The sequence below is a fragment of the Heloderma suspectum genome, chromosome 5, assembly GCF_057233095.1.
Source record: "Heloderma suspectum isolate Gila_16-S chromosome 5, 16-S_ref, whole genome shotgun sequence".
Taxonomy (NCBI): domain Eukaryota; kingdom Metazoa; phylum Chordata; class Lepidosauria; order Squamata; family Helodermatidae; genus Heloderma; species Heloderma suspectum.
In genome coordinates this window covers 62,536,216-62,557,124 of record NC_139462.1, presented here as the reverse complement: position 1 = coordinate 62,557,124, position 20,909 = coordinate 62,536,216, and the positions used below count along the sequence as shown (strand labels likewise).

At 41.9% G+C, this 20,909-nt stretch overlaps 1 protein-coding gene across 6 annotated transcripts in view; it reads left to right on the top strand.

Moving 5' to 3' along the window:
- The window catches only part of SLC10A7 (solute carrier family 10 member 7), a 205,653-nt gene that overhangs the window by 64,007 nt on the left and 120,737 nt on the right, over positions 1 to 20,909 (top strand). For all 6 annotated transcript variants that reach the window (XR_014792101.1, XM_084856218.1, XM_084856217.1 and 3 more), the window contains exon 5: positions 2,253 to 2,291. Coding sequence is in view for 5 of the 6 variants with exons in the window: in XM_084856218.1 (XP_084712344.1) it covers positions 2,253 to 2,291 (39 nt within the window). In the remaining variant the exon portion in view is untranslated. The remainder of the gene's footprint in view (positions 1 to 2,252; positions 2,292 to 20,909) is intronic.

Below are 20,909 nucleotides of genomic sequence, written 5' to 3'. Positions count from 1 at the left end.
GTGGTGGAAAGAACGCTTCTGTCAAGCACATGCAAAGCTGGTTTGTGCAATCAAAATAAGGAACCTTGGGCTGTTGTAGGGTTATTGGAGGCTTGTTTCCCCATCCAATAAGCCATGCCGCTCAGATTTGGATGACGTGACAAGCCGCACCCAGGCGATGATTATGGAAATTGTGCCCAGCATGCTCGGGGTTTTAAATAAGCCTTTAGTCCTATTTTGATTTCACAAACCAGGTCATAGAGTCAGCAGTGGCCACTGTCCACCTCAGATTCTATGCAGTCAACTGCTTTGCTCAGTTTGATTTATGTGTTTTGTTTTATTTAAAGCACTTTATATGCCACCTTTAAGCTACCTAAAAATCTTACTTTATAAAACTCATTTATTTAAATTGGACAAAGAACAGCAGCCTCATTTGCTGCCCATCTAACCTCTCTGAAGGTGGGAGCACCCAGACCTGGGCTTCAGGAGAGGATTGCAAGGAATGGGCAGGTTCATACAGGACAAGGCTGTCCTTCAAATACCCTGACCCTAAGCTTTTTTGAGCTTTATAGATTAAAACCAGGCTAGGTGTTATATGATATATATGATTCCTATGGTGTGTATCAGTATCACGGTTTGAAACTATAGTTTGAAAAACTTGTTGAATACTACTTGTTGGAAAATCCACGTTCCTGCCTTAGCTATGACTGCTGGCAAGGAGAGTCCTTTGGATTGGTGCCTACCCCTTATGTTCAGAAGCAGAATGCTGATAAAGTAGAGGTGTTAAAATATGTTGCTGTAGTTTTACAACTGTCAACTCTGATGTTTTATTTAGCTGCTTCTATTCAGAAGCTCCCTCCGCAACATGGAATGCCATATGCCATTGTCCTTGCTCACAAGCAAGCAACTGAGCAAAGGCTTCCAAGCCTGCGCTGACTTGTGTGTTTGGGCCACTGAGAAGCTATGGTCCAGTGCTATCTTTTATTGATAAGGCCAGCGGAGGGTGACTCTAATGAAATTATCAAAGCTTTGAATTAATTATGAACTTGAATAAGAAAGCTAAGCTCTCTGGAGCCAAGCATCTCATTAGCCATTCATTTCATTGCACTCTCTTTATAGAGCAGAAGGCAGGTTCTGCTGCAGCTTAGCCTGTGTTTTGGATTTGGTTCAAACTTGCCAGGCTCTTTCGAACATCCTCGCTGTATGACTGGAAGATGTCCTTGGTGATTAATTTGATTCTGTTTCAGCTCGTCATGTAAATGGCAGGTTCTCCCCCCACTCCTCTTCCCTCTACTCTTGGTTCTGCATATCGGACTGGATGCCATACAAGAGTTCCTTGTTCTTTCAGTGTAAGGGGAAAGCTTACACGATTTAAATATTTTATGTCTCTTGGAATTTAGTAGCTTATGCTTAATGCTTTTTCCCATCATTATTTCTTGGAAATTTAGGTAAGCAAAATCCTCTCTTCAAGAAACACTTCAAAGTTGTTTATATTTCTTATCTGTTGTGTTCAGTGCATGTGGTAGATACCTCTCTGGCCTTCAGAATTAACAATGTTTTTGTCTTGTTTTCCTTTTGTTTTGCTTTTTACAATGTAAAACTTTACAAAATTGCAAATGTGCATCTCATTGGTTTTAGGCTATGTGCAACATGTGTTATTGTTTTGTTTTGAAATGTTGTTTATAAAATTTTGAATAAACATTTGAAGATATATTCAGTTAAAGGTTTTGAGCATAACTGGTTAATATTCAAGTAAAATACGGTTTGTTCAGTCAAAATACTGTGACATAAGTTAATAAGAGTTATACTGTTATGTGCAATTATTTGTTATTTCCCCCTCTATTGACCTTTTTTGTAAGATTAACAGTGTAATCCTCAACATGTTTATTCAGCACGTCCCATTGAGCTTTATAGGGTTTACTCCCTAGTAGTAAGGGTACTTAGGATTACACTGTTAGTCTTCATATGCTATTTGTATAAGCAATTTCAAAAACATGTCTGGCATTTAGTTCTTCTTTGCCTTTTTTTTTTTTTTACAGTCTCCTTGTTTACAGATTAAACATAATCTGTTTAAATTATGTTTAATTTAAAAATTAAATTAAAGCATAATTTAATTATGCTAAATTAAAAGCTAAAGCATAGTTTGTTATAGGCTACCTGCAACTGTTTTAAGCAGTGGTGGTGATCATCTAGAAAGCTGCATGAAGAGACAAGAGCATTTTGTATAAAGTAGCAAGGCTATTATTGATTCTTTTTCCTTTTTTCTTTTCTAGGCGGCTGCTATATTTAACTCTGCATTTGGTAGTTTTTTGGTAAGTTTTGGAAGTTTTTTTTCACATACCACTTTGGGATTTTTTCATACACCACAATGATTGAACAAACATAATTTTTAATGTTTTAATTATGACTAATGATTGATTTGCAAGTGAACTAGAGATTCCATTTTATCTGTTCTACTGCTCATTTAAATACTGTAGCTTATATTTCTTTTCAGTGTCTCCTGCTCTCCAGAAAATTTGTGCATTAATAACCTCTGATCAATATAATTTAATGATGCTTATGTACATGTTAATAGTCTCCTTAATGAGGAGACAATCCATTATTATGCAGGTGTTTTGGAGGCTAGTGTCAATATATTGATTTTCTAATGAGGTTTATCACACAATCATTATTTTCTATCAAGGGGCCATGGATTTTGAAAGGAAAACATGGCCCAGATGATGAGAGGCAATGCTCATTTACTCGGTGACGAATCACATCATTAGCATATATCACTGCCAGAGAAAAAGCTTGTTCCATGTCCCCAAGGAAACTATTGGAAGAAATAAAAATAAGCATACAGTTGACATATAATTCCTGGGTTCACATGCTAAGGTTGTGTTTCTGAGCATGTTGCACTATAAATATACAGAAAGGAAAGTTCAGTAGTTCTTTCCCCTGCTTTATGTATTAAACAAATTAAACAGCTGGGCACTTTGCATAATTCAGCATCTTTAAAATGCAAATAGCTTATCTCAAGTATGGTGCTAATATTACTTTTAATAAAAAGTTAAAATAATAGAAATACATAAAATCAGGAGGTATGAAAGGTATTGCTTTAGTACATTATGAATACTTACCAATAAATTAAACAGATGTATTCAAAAATGCTACAAGGTATGTGAGATAACATGGGTATTTGGAAACATATTTGCATATTTGGATGTGCTTTTCATGTAAGTAGCAATGCAAAAGTCCTGGTATTTTTCAACTATTTTAACTTTCAACTGTTCTCACTTGAATAGATCACAGAGCCTGGGGTGTTAGGTCTCAGTTTTATCAGCTACAAAAGTGGATTTTACAGCTGGACTCAGCTGTAGAACTTTTCATACCAGAGAACTATTACCCTACCTTGCTGCGTGGGCTAAAGAAATGATATGGCAAAAGGTGGATGGGCTGTTCTGGGGTGGATGAGAGTAAGCCAGCTGAAACACAGACAAGACAGAGGTACTGTGTTTGGGAAACCAACTACTCTGGATGGAGATTTACAACTGATCTTAGATGGGGTTGCGCTCCCCCTAAAAGATGAAGTACATAATCTGGGAGTCCTCCTGGGCTTTGCTCTAACTGGGGAAGCCCCGGTGGCTGCAGTGTTCAGGAGTGCATTTTATGAGCTTAAGCTGGTATAGCAGCTACACTGCTATCTGGAGAGGACGGACCTTGCCTTGGTTATCCATGCAGTGTTGATGTACAAGGTGCTACGGTAATGCACTGTATGTGGAGCTGCCTTTGAAGACACTTCAGAAACTTCATCTAATGCACAATGTGGCCACCCGAGTATTGGAGGGGGCTAGGTGATTTGATCCTATACTGTGTCAGCTGCACTGGTTATTGCTGTGTTTCCGAGCCCAATTTAAAGTTCTGGTTTTTACCTTTAAAGCCTTAAATGGTTTGGGACCACATTACTTGAAGGACTGGCTTCACCCATATCAGCCTGCCCACTTTAAGATCAACAAGTGAGGCTCTTCTCATTTGCCCTCCTGTGAGAGCAGTTAGGTGGCCAACAAAAGAGGTCCTTTACTTCAGTGGTCCCACACCTCTGGAATAAGTTGCCATCGGAGGTCCACAAGGACACATCATTTACAGGCTTTTAAGAAGGCCCTGAAAACATACTATTTCACTTTGGCCTTCCTCTGATATGGTTGCTGTTGTTGCTGTTTTTATTGTGTTTTGTGTGTTATGTTTTTATTGCTTTTTAAGACTATCGGTTTTCATTGTGTTTTATATTGTATGCCACCTTGGGAGGGCTCCTGCCTTGGAAGGTGTCCAAGAAGTATTTTGAATTAATTCATTAATATGGTCAGTGCTGTGTTCTTGCTCTGTGTACCTTCATTGCTCAGCCTCCAGTTAAATACAGATTCCCCCATTCTGCTCTGCCCTCATTTACAGTAAGACTAATAATGTGTGGTGCAACATGGCCTAGCTGCTGCTGTGCCATAAACCTCAATATACGTCCCTACCCATTCTATTCTGTAGTAATCTCTACTCACATAAAGCACACTACAAAGCCTGCGCTACCGTGCGAGCTGTCCAAATTACTGAATCTGCTCAAAGTTTCACATTGCTCTGAATTTAACTTAAAATAGATTTTCTAAAGGCGTAAATTCTGAAAAACGTGAGCATGCCAGCTGCAGCCAGACTTATTTCTAGATGAGAACTAGTGTTGTCTAATGGCTACTGTGAACTTAGACCAAGGAGACCTGCTCTGCCATGCTGTTCACTGGGTGACCATATACCATTAATTCTCTCTCGTTGCCTAACCTGCCTCACAGGTGCTTGTAAGGATAAAATTGAGTGCAGGGGGGAAGCCTGAGCTCTTGGATGCCACCCTGCATGCCACCTCAGATCCTTGGAGGAAGAATGAGATAACGATGGAATAAACATTCATCAAAGTGATTGCATCATTCATGTGGTTGAGTACTACAAAAAAGCTGGAGTATTCTTCCACTGTGCAGTTATGCTTTCTTTATTCTCCCAACCCCATCCATTTCTTGTATACAGGCTAAATTCAGAGCATAAAACATTATTCATCTGATTGCTTGTGCAAGTACACTAAATGATCTAGAAGGCTGCATGCACAAAATTCCCATTGTTGGCTATGGAAAGGCTATGTGTGTCCCATGTTAATGCAGATCTTTGTCTTTCCATAGTTCATTACTGATCACAGCCTTCTAAGTCGTGGCTACAGAGTTTTAACTCAGCCCTGTGATTTGCTACTTACCTGCTTATCTGGGAAGAGTAGCATCTGCCTCCCCATACCCCCAAGAGAAGCATCCATGGCAAACTACACCTCCTATATGAATGGAGCTATGTGCATAGCTACCATAGCACTGTCGTTTAACATGGGGCAGCTCTTTCAAGGCTGTACAGCTCAGTCCCAATCTTACTTTAAGGCTTGATGCTGCCTCTGTACTGCTGTGGTTGCTGAGCACACAGCATCATTCACATTGTAAATCCAGGGCTGTGATACACTAGGACTGTGTCTGTAGCATTGGGGGTGAGGGAAGATGGGTTGCTGCCAGTAGACATGGCATTGGCTGGGTGAGGCAAGGTAAGAGAAGTCATATAGACCAGCACAGCATGATGTGAGTGATCACTCCCTAAATATTCCTTTGAAGCCTGTTTTACTAGGATGCAGTGGCTCCTTTTCTCTTTCTCCCTTAAGAGTTGAAAATAACTGCAAGACTACAGATGTAGTGGATGTTGACTGAGAAAGCAAAAGAAATTAATCTTGAGATGGATTTTGCTAATGTTGAAGGTCTAGTTGATCTCATTTAAAACAACTTATTTGTCAGATACTTGAATTTGGGAAACAGTCCATTGGGTCACGTTGCCTGATAGTCCTGGTTTTTGTGGGGGCAGATATGTGTGTGTGTGTGTGTGTGTCATTCACTAAGTGTCAAAACACACTTGTCTAAACTGTCTGGATATATTTTGCTGAAAGTACTTGTTGCCCTGCAAGAACCTGTGGTGTAGCTTGTTCACCCTGTTCTCTGCTTATGCCCCTCTGTAGTTTGTCCATCAAAGGCTAATTTTGTAAAGGGTGTTAGAGACTGAAAACTGGTTCTTGTTGGTTGAATTGAATGACCTATAGCAGGCACAGGAAATCTGTGACTCTCCAAATATTGCTGGACTCAACTTCCATTAGCATGGCCAATGGTCAGAGATGATGCTAGTTGTAGTCCCAACAACATCTGGAGGGCCACAGGCTCCTCACCCCCATAATAATTAGGTAATAATTATGTGACTGGTAGAGATGTTCTTATAAATGCTTTTCAAAATGTGAGGTCAGATGATCTGGAAGGCTAAAACTAAGAACAGAATGGTATACTTGTTTGGTGAAGTATATAGTTTTTTCAAGCAAATTGCTCTGTTTGTTTAGAGGTCCTGGGAATATAAATGTGGGTTAGCCTACATAAGGATATGCATCCTCCTGGTATTCAAATATATTAGCATTTGATAGACTGCATTTACAGGCAATGACTAGATACATGGATTTAAAATGGAAACTGAACCTCAGACCAATCTTAACTTGGAAATGAATTCCTGTAGATCTGTGGGCAGAAATATGTGCATATTTATAACTGGTGTAATAACATCTTAGGTCTAATTAAAACATAGCGTTTTAAAGAACTAATTGTTACAGAAAACTTTTTTTCCTGTAGCTAGCCTGGTAATAAGCAATGATAGATGAATTCAATTTACATAAATTTCATACTAAGAGAATATTTTAGAATTATACCACAGAGAATTGCTCTAAGTTAAAAAGTTAATATCATTATCTCCTCCCCTCATTTAAAAGTTGAATTTAGAATAATTGTGGAACATAAGTGATTTGAGTTTTCCCCATGACAGTGACTTAATAAAATATGATAGCATTTTAGTAATTGAAAGCAGTTGGTTATCGGCAATAATGGCGGCTCTAAGACGGCAATCCTGTGCACACTTATTTGAGAATAAGTCCATTGAACTCAGTGGGACTTCTGAGTCAACATGTATAAGACCAGGCTGAATAGCATGCAGCTACACACATGTTGGTTATATCTAGCCTGGACTCGTATAATGCTCTGTATGTATGACAGCCTTTTAAAGACAGTTGAGGAAGCTTCACCTGGTGCAAAATGCAGGTGCCAGAATGCTGTTGAGGGCTGGACCATTTGATCATATTTTACCGTTTCTGCATCAGTTATGTAGGTTACCTATATTTTTCTGTGCTCAATTTAAAATGTTAGCATTAGTCTTTAAAGCCCTACATGTTTAGGAAGAGGTTATTTGAAGGACTGCCCAACCCATATGAATCTGCCCAGGCTGTGCTCTCTGGCTCACCACTAAGGTAGATCAGGCTGGCAGGTATCATGGAGAGGGCCTTTTCAGTGGTGACCCCACAATTGTGGAATTCCCTTCCCTGAGAATTTGTCTTAGCCCATCTCTTGTGGCCTTTAAGCAGTAAATACTTCTTTTATTCTGCCAAGTATTTTATTGATTTTATTGCTGGCCCTATATATGGCTTTATCTAATGCTGTATTCATAATAATGTTTGTTTAGTTGTATTTTTTGTGGTAACATTTTTATTGTATGCTGACTTGTGAGGACTTGCCCTAAAACAGGATCTAAAAAATAGTATAGAAATAAAATAAACATAATTTATGTCAGCCTTGTAAATAATCCCACAACAGCTACTAGCCTGCACAAATTTTTACCTGCCTGCTGATGGCTGACAAAGGAGGGACAGAGAGCTGCATTTCTATGCTGAGCATGGAGGAGAGGCTTCCCTCCTCTAGCAGCCCAGTTGGTTTCTGTGATGGATGCAGGGGAAGGATGAAGCCTTCCATCCCACCTCCACCAGCCTGCTCACTCACCTGCATGGAATTTCTGGTCAACTATGGCTCCTAGACTATTGCTTAAATACAAGGCCTGGTGTATGTTGGTAGCACTGAACTGCTAAGGGCAACAGGCTCCTGCTTTTATATCTAGAAGGAAGAGATTCTAGTTGATGCAATGGCAGAAGTGGACAAGATGAGTAAATACTACTCAAGTTGCAGTATTGCTGTACCACCCAGTTGTTTTGGATGCATTGTTCTTAAAGACTCTGTTATTTTGAAGTACTGATTAACAGCTTGGTACTAAAATAAGAGCATTGCATGTGGATATGAAAGGGTACATGCTTTTCCAGTACATTAAAAGATTAAGAGTTTCCTGGAGAATTCTTAGCCTAGAATTTATTTATAAAGAATTCAGTGTCCTAAGTCTATCTGGCTGGACTTGCTCAACAGGCAGCTTGATCCTAGGAATCTGATTTAGCTGCTAGGATGTAAACAATGCTTGGCAAAAGGAGCAGAGCAGCCGATTAAAAAAAGGTCCCAATCTGTTTGGACGGCTCTGTGTTTGAAGTCATACTGATTCATATTATTTTGTTGTTGCATTTCTGTAGGGAAAAAAGTCAGTATTCTAGGTGACTCGTATAAAATATATAAAACATACATTTAAAACAAAACATGGCACAACCATGAACTTCAGATAACTTTCCTGCACCTAATTATGTCATCCCACAGTTTTCTACTGCAGGAGCGCCATTCTCTCAGAAAATTAAAGAATCCCTTGTTGTAAGGCACTACAATTGGTATTTAAAATAATTGTTTCCTGCATTTCATCCCATGTGAACCTATGTCAGGGGGACAGGAGAGGCTGTATTGGCAAAACAATAACAATTTATAACAGTATTTGTAAAAGTATCCTATGTTGTGACATCTTAATCCTGCCTTACTTCCTTTCACTTGAGCTAATAAATTGAAAATGTTTGTGGAAGACGGCATCCTGTCAGGTGAGCAATTTCTTGTGTCACTGTTCAAAACAGTCCACTAGAATAGGAGCGATAGGTTTCATTGGCAGGTTCTTCCTGTTCTGCTGTTTTCACTTGCAGTACCTGAACATTGGAATAAAATTGTGTCCCAGTACTGGCGAAAAGGCGGGGTATAAATATAATCATAATGATCATAATTGTCCAGGAAGGCTGCAGGTATGAGAACTGTCTTGTGCAGATGCATCTTTAAGCAAGATCTTGTTTGAAACTCGTGTGAATCTCATGAATCTCATTCTAGACTCTTCTGAATTTGAAATACTTCTGCAATCAGATGTTCGTGGGGAAATCTCCCTCTTCTGTAAAAGAGAAGATTGTAGCATTGTTGCCTGTGACTTAAAACTGTGTGTATATTTTTAGTAGGCCCAGGTCTGTTCTCTTAGGAAAGGCGTTATCAAGGTAGGCAACTTGGTGCCCTCCCCGGGCTATATCTTCCAAGAAGGCCTGTTATATCAGTTCATTTCAGAGAAGCAGTACATTCTATGAGAGCAAGGCTAGAAGTTATTATATTTCAAGCTACAGTTTTCATTGTAATGATACATACAATTAGTCCCCTACCCCCACCCCACCCCACCCCACCTCACCCCATCCTTACGCAAAATGCCCTCTTAATAAAAATGTATGGAATTCTTATCTACTCTGTTTTAGTAGGCATAATGCTTCATGCAGCCTGACAGGACTTGAGTAAATGCATTAGGTGCAGTGTCCATTTTTCTTGCAAATTTGTGACATAGATTTAATTAGGAGAATGACCAACAACTTAAAAATCTAATTTTCATAGGCTGAACCAATGAAGTTTTTTTTTATTTTTTTAATAATGATGGATTTTTTAGCAATGATTTCATTATTATTTAAAGAAATTCCATGGTGTGGAACTAACCTATTGGCTGGCTTTTTATTTTATTATGTTGCACCAAATGCTGTTCATGCTCTTTTCTGTTAATTGTTTCTTCATTTTAAAAATACCATGCAGAAAACTAAGGGGGAAGGGAGCTCCTTATTCATGCATTTTCTTTCCCCTTTTGTAATATCATACACTTGTTTTGTTTTTTAAAAACAAAAGGACAAATGTTTGGGGGTTGTTGGCCAGACATACTGTACATTTTACACCCTTTTCTTTTTATTGCTTAAAAGGAAGAGGCTGTATGAAACTGTTTTCACTACTGACTTTGAATTATAGATTGGTGTATTTGCAAAGTCCAGCTGTTGCTGCTGCTTTGTGGTGTGTATTCATACTCTTCAGAAGTTGGTTCTGTTTTTCTCTCTTAGAAATTGTGCAGAACTAATGCTATTCTCAGTGTAGATTCAGATGCCTTACTTTTTTCATGTTTAACTTTACTTGCGAAAACCATTCCTGTTCAAAAGGTAAGGGGTTGGATCCTTCTCTGGACAGAAGGACTCCACTCATGTAAGTTGCCTATGCATGATTTTCAGGGATCTCCCCTTGCACCACAGCCAACCCAATTCAGCATGATCCCCTGCCCCTCTGTGGAGCATTTTCAGGGGGCCGGAGGAACTGCCAAGGGAAAGAGGGGATGAGGAAACCTGCTTCCACCAGCCAAGTTACATGCACCTAAATCTGGATCCAACTTTTTCTTTTTAGTAGACTAGGAAAGAGGGAAGGTTGTTGTGATAGTTAATTGTTTGATGACTTAGCTTCTGGAAATTATTCTACACCTTTGTTATGCTTAAACTGGTTTTGGAGACCTTAAATCTGATTGTGTTTGTGTCTTTGATATCAATATCTTGGTGTCATTTATCTGGGAGTGCTTTGGATTTCATTAATAGCAGAGACACCACTGAGAAGTAGCTACTTCATGTCCTGACCCATCTTGCCTCATGGGCAGATGGAACATGCAACAGGACCTTGCCGTTCATCCTAATTTGGAGAGCAGCTGGAGGTCATACTGGACTCAGGCTATATAGAGCCTCGTAGGTGATCACCAACCTCTTGAATTGTGCTCAAAAGCTAACATGCAGCCTATACAGGTGACGAGCTGCTGCTTCTTGTTCAGCACCTCTTCTGACTGCAGTTCTTTCTCACAGATTGTTTTCAGGAGACAAATGAGCAAATGCTTACAGGGAAGTTTCCAGAAGTATGCTGTCATCTGAGAGTCTTCAGACTTATTTCCTGGTCTTATTGTGGGCCAAGTTAAACGTTTAGGTAATCATGAATAGTGGAACTATGTGTGATAGTTTTCTTTACCGTTGTATCAGTGCATACAGCCCTGATTCAGATTGGGACCATGGTGCTCTGGGTGGGGTGTTAAACCTCCCCCCCCCCATTTCCCCCCGAAATCTCCTCCTGTGTATGCATGGTGGGAGGTGGTGAGTTACAAGAAAAAATTGAGGCTTTTTCCTTCTTTTTAACCCCGCCTCACAAGAGGAGATTTTCAGGAAGAAAGCAGGTAGGGGGAAGGTTTAATCTCCCCTCATGGACCATCATGGTCTTGATCCAAATTGGGGCCAAGTGAGCTTACACAAAGGTAAAAAAAAAAAAAAACCGATCATGCATAGCTTGACTATGCATGATTACCCAAATGTTTAGTTTGGTCCTGTGTTTAATACCTTGACTCATTACGACCCAGCAAGAAGAGTTGTTAGAATTACCTTGGGCACTTCCAAATGGAGGGATTCCAGTGCTAACAGTTAAAAGGCATTGTGCATCTGCTCCATCTTTTCTTACTTGATGGATTTTCTGCAGTAAGGAAAAAAGACAGCAGAAGCAGTAGGAAAATACAGGAGGATTACAACTGGAAGTCATCATTAGCTGGAGCCCTCTTAAAATTGTGTGAATAATTCAGGGTGATGGCATGATAAAAAGCCTTGTCCGGAAGCCCCCTTTTTGTGAGGTAAGGATTTGAGTTTAAAAGATAGGCAAGCGCTTTTGGCCAAGTCACTATCTATTCTCCGTCTAACATAGAGATGGGAATGTAAAGAAGTGGGGAAAATGTGGAAATCAGATAGCATTTATTGGTAAGACCATTTTTTCCTCCTATGCCAAAATACTCAAATTGCTTAGTCTGGTGTAGTTCCACAGAAGTTAAATGGGATTAAACAAAAACACATCGCTAAAGGATCACAGCCTCTAATTCTGGTTTGCTGATTTTATTTGTATTGCAATCTTCTGGTGACTTTTGATAACTACTCCTGGACAAACCTGTTCAGTGAAAGATGGCTTGTGACATCACCCAACCATAAGACATCTCTCTCTTTTTAGGTTGATGTTGTGCATATTACTATAGCAACAAGTAATTCTGTGGTATGTACTAATGAGCCATTGGTGCACTTGCAGAGTATTTGAAGCCCTCCTCCTCTTGGCCTCCTGCCTACCAATACACCTGAGGCATGTGGTTAATGGCCCATTAAGGCATACCCTGTTGTGCATTATTGTTTAATTGCACTGTAGTGTACTTATGTATTTTCATATTGTACTTTATTCTATTTGTTGTTAGTGTGTGTAAATGTAATGCCAATTTTAAAAGGCAAATTACGTATTATATACAATTAAGGTAATGTTATAATTTCAGGACAATTTTTAAAAATAAAGTTGAATTTCAAATACATAGCAAGGTCTTTTTCAGGATTTGATCAAAACCATGTGACTAGTTTCATATCCTTGTAAAGCTAAATAATTATCTGCCAATGTGCAGCTGTTTTTTTTATTACTGGCTGGACAGTGTGAAGATGAAAGATTTATAGATAAAGCTTCAGTTCACAGCTGACTGAAGCAGGTGTTAGAAATGCAGATTATGTGTATTGACCAAAGACTGTACAAATTTGAAATGAAAATGCCACTGGTTGACTTGCAGTGCTCTGCACATGTGATGTTTTAAAGAGCTAAATTATTAATTTTGTTGTGCAAAAGTGTTCATCTGTTAGGGAAAAAGGTGCCTTTTGAAGATTTCCCCTCCCCCTTTTATTTGCATTTGACCACAGGCAAACTGTTGTTGCATTTTTGTAAGATTTGCTTGAAAAAGTGATTTGCAATTCACAGCTATGTTTAGAATAATCTAATTGGCCAAGATCTCCAGAGTTTTCATGCACTTGAGTGCATATGCAGAAATTCTCACATGCAGCATCTATTGAAGGACTGGTGTGAGGAGTGGGAGGGGGTTAGATCCCCGCCCCCCATCACAGTAAATTAACTGATCATTCCATTCATCAGTTAAAGGATGCGTGCATGGACTGGACTGAGCTAGGATCACGATAGATGCAACCCTAAGTGTTGGATACTTGGTAGAGCTTACCTCTTGCAGAACTGTTCAGCACTAGTAAACTCGATGCAGAAAGGCCTTGTACACCCACATATATGTACCCTACTTGCATTCACAGTTGCCTTTGTTGGACTGGAGCAACTGAATTATACTTAAGTAAATGTGTTATGAATTGTACGCAGATATTTTCTTTCACCTGTAATGAAGTACAATGTCTATATGAAACATATTTAGCACAGTGAATGTACAAGCCGAAATGTATACATTACAGTTGCCTACTGTTTAGCAGATATTCCATAGATGTTGGATTACCTGGCTGAGTTTCATCTAGCATTCGACTTCAATTTCCTTTGGTCCTTAGTGCCAATTCATACATCACCTTTGTTAGGTGGTTTGTTGCCATAAGGCCTTTGAGCCACACTCTTTATGTATGGAATTTTAAAATATGTATTATGTTTATATTCCACTTTTACTCCAAGATACATACCTGATCTAGTTATTTCTCTGTCTCTGTCTCTCCCCCTCTCCCTCCCTCTCTCCCTCCCTCTCTCTCTCTCTCTCTCTCTCACACACACACACACACACCCCATTTTAACCTTGCAACAATCCTGTGAGGTAAGCTCAGCTGAGAGATAGTGACTGGCCCAAGGTGAGCTTCATAGCTGAGTGGAGTTTGAATCTTTGTCTCTCCAGTCCTAATAATGTTTTGATCACTTGGGCCTTGGATGGGTACTTCCTACAGTGGAGCCTACTGTTCCACTGTAGCCATTAAAATGGAACTTACTCCAGGCTACCCACATAATCAAAACAACCCTGAGGTGATATGGGAGGCTTTGTGGCATCAGGCATGCTGCAAAATGCAATTTTGGGGCCATAGCTTAGTGGTAGATTACATGCTTTGCATGCAGAAGGTCCAGATTTAATCCACAGCATATCCAGGTGGGGCTGGAAAAACTCCTGCCTGAAACTCTGGAGGGCTACTGCCAGTTAGTGTTGGCAGTACTGGCTACACAGACCAGTGGTCTGACTCGGTGGGCCTCTTCGCATGTCACGATAAGCCACAGTAAAAATAAGCTACATTGGATTGATTAATTGATCACTAATCCTCGATACTCCTGACAGACGATCAGATGCTCCCAGGTTTGTTTTAGCTTGTTTCTCCCTTCGCCCTCTTGCCCTCTCCCACTACATATCCCATCGGCCTTTGTGACATCACTGGTATCCTAGAAGCCTTTGTGACTTCGCTATGTCAACAGCCTTTTTACTATTGGATCTTGGCCAGCTCCAGAGCAAAAGTTTTCCTTCATCCCCCTCAACTGCTACTTGCAAACCCTTTTCTGAGCAATAAGAGTAAAACCAAATGTGTTCTTTTTGTTTTGTTATGTTTTTGTTGTGCTTCATTCTGGGTCAGCATGGGGCTTGCTCCACCTGCTATGGAAGTGGCTTTCTCTCATGCTCCTCCTTCTCTACCCTCTGCCTCACTGCTGCCTGTCCCCTTACCTCCATCTGTTTCGATCCATCCCCTTCATACTCCCTCCCTGCAAGCTGCGGTCAATGCTCCTGTTTTGATGAGGTTCCCCCACCAACACCCTTCTCTTGACAGATGCCACATATATATATATATATGTGTGTGTGTGTGTGTGTGTGGCACAACAGAAAACAAGCACCTGACATGGGTTTACATTTCCAATAAAAAAATTATTGGCTTCCATAGATACCTCGAAAGAGCACTTTTTTACACAGCTTTGGAAACACTAGTATTAATGTATACAGGGTGGGCAAACAAGTTGTATACTACTATGGGGGCAGGCACTACTAAGGCCTATATAGGATGCTGGTAGGGAAGGACAGTAGGGTTCACCTGTATGGAAGGGGCACAAGCAAGTCATGTTGGCGGGAATATTATAGTTACATGCTTCTGTGGGGTATGCTAGCAAGTGATACACTTAAATAGGGGGGATGCCTAGATGGGGCATGCTAGCAACTGATATAATTATGATATAATTAAAGGGACACTTATATGTGGTATGCTAGCAAGTAGACTACCTCTAGGGGGAACAGACATTTATATAGTAGGCACTGTTGGCAGATGAAAGCAATGTACTTAGCCACAGGTGATGTGGGAGTAATGATCCCAGATGAAATCAGCAATAGCTATATAGATTGCTCAAGTTCAAAATGTGATGCGCTTTCTAACTGGGGATTCAGAGGGCGCAGAGTGGGCTGATCGTGTGCAGATCGATGGAGACTGCATCATTCTCTGCTCTTGGTCCGTGTAGCTGGGGGCCATCTTGCAGGAGCACTCCCCCCCCACCCCGGATTTGTCAGATGTTGTGGAGGGTGCAGCATGCGATGATGGCATCTGCTACTATGTCTTCCTCCACATCCAGAAGTGTGTAAAGTGAGCACCAATGTGCCTTTAGGCGGCCAAAGGCTCTTTCCACCGGGAGTCTCATCTTGCTGTGGTAGTAGTTAAAGTTTATTTCTTTGGGCATCCTCGGAGCACAGTATGATGCCATGAGCCATGGTTGAAGCATGAAAGCTTGGTCACCCAGGATGAGGGGGTGCACAAGGAGGCCATTCACCATGGCAGGGGAGCTGATGAAGAATGTGTCCATGGTCAGCTTATCTGCCACTAGTGAATTCCAGAAGATGACAGTGTCATGGCATCATCCAGAAACATCTGCATACCCGTCCATAACTCCACCCTTGGCATCCGCAACTGCCTGTACTACCATGCTGTAAAAACACTTGTGGTTGTAGAACTCTGGACCCCTACCTTCCGGAGCCAAGATCTGCATGCGCGAAGAATCCAGCCCCCCCCCCCCCCCGCCCCGCCAGCTCAAGGAAGCCTAAGCTCATGGAAACCTTGCATGTTTTTCTCTCATTGCCCACCTTGATGACGTCAGCTAGGTACAGCTTGTTCAGGACGCACACCATTTCTCTGAAAATTCCGCAGGCTGTAGATTTCCCAACTCCAAAGATGATACTGACAGGAGGTAGCTCATGTTGAAAGCCAATTTGTATAGTGTCCAAGCCAGTTTTTTTTTCTTTTTTTTCTTTTTACTGGAACATTTTTTCCCATTACCGTATCTGGTCTCTAGATTTCTCCTGCTGTGGTGTCAAAAGTTGCCTGTAACTTTCAAAAAATGCTGTGGAACCTTGCATCATCCCAGTGGTCTGCATTGAGCACTGAGGCCCAAACAGCTTCTGTGTGCAGCGGAGTCCATTGACATGTTGAACAGTGATCTGTGGTAGGCTGCCCTGCCATAGCAGCAGCTCTTAAGCCATCTCATGACTGCTTCACGGTAGCTGACATTTTCCAGCACAACATTCTGGTACCTTCAGTGAACATGGATCCGGCTTCTTCCATAGCTCTGTTCCTCCCCCTCTTCAGCACCTGCAGCATAGAGGTAATGCTGACACACTTCCGTAGCTGCTCCACAGAGCTTGTGCTGCTGCTGGAACAGCTCGTGGTCATTGTCACAGTTCTCCATAAGGCTTTGTAGAGCAGTTTGCATGGTGGCTACAATAGCAGCTTTCTTAACTATACCTGCCTGTTAGTCTGCCATTTTTGAGACGTGCATTATGGTAACATGCAAGGGTCACGAAGTTACAGCTTTGGAAACGGGAGGAGAGGAAGAGGGAATGGGGAGGGAGGTGGGGGAAGGTTGCAGCATGGCTGGAATGAAGGCTGATTGGTTCATGTTCAGGGGGAGAGCAACTAGTGAAGGAAGCAGGGAGGTAGGCAGGCGAGCGAGAGATAACATTAGCTGAGCAAAAGTAATGACCCCTGGGTTCCACTTGGAGTAGAGGATACAGCTGTAAGAAGCAGGGGCAAGGAGGAAGAAGAAGGATGAGCACAAACACGTATGTACTGCAGCTTTAGGTGGATACAGCTGTGCACCAATGCAGCCTGAATACCATGCTGTCTAGCCTGACAAGCCTATGGGATGCAGCAACAACACCTGGATTCATCAACCAAGCTCTGTGTTCATTCTGTGGCAGTAGCTGTAGAGCAATAGGTACCATCTCTCCAAGAGTCAGGCTTGCGGGTGGGGGGTAGATCAAAAAGGGAAGGGAATAGGAGGAGAATGAGGGACGGGGAAGAGAAAGAAGGGAAGGGAAGAAACATAAGGCAGTTATTTGTACTAAAGACAAGTTCAGCGGCCAACACCCCCTCTGTACGTCACTGCAATACTAATTCCACACGGGTGAATGCACCTTTTTGCCTCAGGTGACGGACTTTCCAACATAACGAGGACATCCTTTGCTGCCTACACTTCCCATGGGATTAGTGGCATCCGTGGTTGAAAATATGTAAGTGAAGCATCCTTCCCCCACCACACACACACTTGCTCAAGAGAAATGCCTTGGCTACACTCGCTACTTGGTTGCATGTGGTGGGCTAAATTTGGCCTTCAGAGGGAATCTGTCCAAACTATTTGTTGTCAATTTCCTGTTTTCTGCAAGCATGGGAGAGCGTGAATTGGGCCTTGTCTTGTCGTAGTAGTTTCCCCCTGAAAGAAAACTGAATGCTAACTCGCATATAATCAAGAAGGAGCATTTATCCAATATAGGGAGTCAGTGCATCTATGCAGCCTGTAATATGACAGGTCCTTTAACAGCACAATTCTAAGCAGGCTTATTCAGAAGTTAGTTCCAGTGTATTTCAGTGGGATTTACTCCCTAGTAAGTGAGTTCAGGACTCCTGCCTGTGTATCCCAGGTTGCAGCGGTACTGGTTGTTTATCAGCACCACTAGTTAATTAGGATTCAGAATTTTTAATCTGCAGATAAATCTTGTCTTTATGTGAATATGCCTCAAGCTGATGGTGACTTACCTCACTGTGCCATTTTTTTTGAGGTGTTTATAGGATTAAATTGACAATTGAATAGTTTGCTTGTTAAAGCCAGAGGCATTCGCAAGCAATCAGGTAGAGGTACAAAACAATATAACCAGGACAAAACAAATGCATAGAAACAACATTAAAAGGCATTGCACAGTGAGTTGTCCCCTCTGGGTAATGCAGTCTCCTACCTCAAGAGAGCAGCTCCTTGTGGACCCTAATGGGAATTTTGGTAAAGTCCTGTGGTGGGGGGCCTGCGACATAAAGACAACTCTATTCATTAGCCATGAGTACATGGGATTCATGTTCTCCTTGTAGGGCCCCCTACCAAGTGCATTAGCCTAAGAGGTAGTGTATGCAGCAGTGCAGCTTGAGCCAGGCATTGGGGCCGAAGTCCAGGGCCCCTCAGCCCCACCCTGCCCCCATGAGTACACAGAGAATTGTAGGTGATGAGGGCAGCAGATGCAAACTCCATTTTATTCCTGTAGTCATGATGGTGCTATGAGTTTAAATGCAAAACTGTATATCCATAGAGTATATTTTTTATCAGGATTGTAAGTTCTAACATGTAGGGAATGTAGAAGCAGTCGTAAAACATTGCATGGTGCTTGTGGGGCAAGGGAGGGGAAGAAAAATGTTAGTTGTGTGTTTCACAACTGAGGTAATACACATGGCTGTCTAAAGGGGGTCCTATAAGACCATTAAGTCCAGGGTCTAAAATTACATTGCTGTACCACTTAGTGCACATGAAAACATAAGAACTATGCTGGATCAGACCAAAGGCCTACCTGGTTCAGCGTTTTGTTCATACAGTGGCCAACCAGCTGCCTGTGGAAAACTGACATGTAGGACAGGAGTATAATAGCACCCTCCTGCTCCTGTTCTCCAGCAACTGGTGTACATAGGCATACTGCCTTTGATACCGCAAGTAACATATAGCCATCAGGACTAGTAGCCACTGATCGCCTTACCCTCCATGAATTTGTCTAATCTCCTTTTCAAGCCATTGAGATGGATGGCCAGTTTGGTAGCAAATTCCATTTGCTTAACTGTGCACTGCGTGAAGAACTACTTCCTTCCCCCCCCCCACTTAACCTCCCACCGTACAGCCTCTCAGGATGACCCTGCGTTCTTGTATTATAAGAGAGGGAGAAAAATGTCTCCCTGCCCACTTTCTCCACACACCTTGGATAATCTCATACACCCCTATCCTGCCCACCCCCCTGCCTCGCTGAAACTTTTGCTGAATGAGCCACAGCCTAAGATCCATAGACACAACAGGTAGGTGCCAAAGCAGTGATCCACTAATTAGGCATTTTGTGATGATACCCACAGCAGTTTTCTCAAATTCCCAAATGTGCCCGCAAGTCCAAAAATGTTGAGGTCCCCTGGATTATGACATTTGGGGCTTTAGTAATAAAGACCTTAGAATAAAGGTGGGTAAGGCAGGGGCGGGCAGTTGTGCATGGTGTGGCACTTTCTTACTCTGAATAACACTTGCCATTTTAATGCCCTTTCCCCCAGTTTGGAGTGATCCTTTTGGAGCTCTTCACAATCCCTGTTAGGTTTAATCACCCCAAATAATGTGGTGTCATCAGCAAATGTGGCCACCTCACTGCTTGCCCCCAGCTCCAGATAATTTATGAACAAATTTAAAAGCACAGGTTCCAATATTGATCCTTGGGGATCCCTTGGAGATGCAGCCCTTTTCTCCAAATTGTCATGGGTCTCCGACTCTAACCATGGGTTGTACCAGCACACCCCCTCCAGGACACTCACATTTTGGCTGTCAAAAAGTTTTCAAGAAAGGCTAGAGCTCCTAAATCATCCTTGGAGGCACAGAAGAAGAAAAAATGGAAGAAGGAATTGAGCAAACACAGTTGCGAACCTAAAAAGCCTCGTGAATCTGTATAAGCCTTGATCCCGCCACCTCCTTGACTACTGGACTCTCTCATACTGACCAGAGCTCTGTCGGTACCAAGGTTGGGCCCAACTCACACGGCCTCGACATCCAAGGGAGAAATAAAGGACCTTTCCCCACTGAGAGTGGGCAACAGTCCAACAGTAAGATCACCTCCATGGCCTTCCATGGTGCCTAGCGATCGGCATCGCTGGGATTTTTCTCCTGAGTTGTTTCACTCTGAGTACTCAGAGGTGCATAGAGATGACTGATATGAGCGGGATGTCCTCGATCCTGCCATCCATCTCATCACCTGATGAGGTGGTGTGCACCTAAATCAAGATACTGTCTTATCAACTTTTTCCCATCTCCTTCATCCCCATTGGAGACAGTGTTACATGCTTTGGATGTTGGACGAGCACTTGTTTAATATAAAGCCAGGACTGAATAATTTCATAAGTCACAGTGACTTTTTATGTATTATGGAGGATTCAAGAAGGGATTGCAGGGATTCACCTCTTGGAACATGCACACTGTCAAGTTGGCTTATGACTTGGCTGGACTTCAGTTATTGGGCCAGATTAAGGCTCATTGGACATGAGGTGTCTCAACGTCAACCACTTTTAAGACGTGCCGTATCAATATGGTTGTTATGCAGGGCGGCAACTTGGTCAAAACCGTCGACCTTTTTTTCACATTACAGACTCGATGTTTGAGTGCTAGAGTCACGCGGTCCTGTCATTGCTTTGGTCGTACAGTGCTGACATTGCTTCTTCGATAACACATCGCAGCACACCTACCCACCTCTGGTAAGTTAGCTTGTTATTTGCTCATATGTGTGATGCACAGAGATAATGAAGAAGAAGAAAGGCACGTTGCTTACCTGTAACTGTAGCTCTTCAAGTGGTTATCTGTGCATTCATAGAACCCACCCACCGTCCCCGCTTCAGTGTCGACGTTGCTATTGTTATGAGTACCTCAGGTCCAAGGCAGTTTCAAGGAACTGAGGAGATAGGTGGGAACCCACCAGGACATGTGCAGTAGGATGGTGGGGAAGGGTTCCCGCCG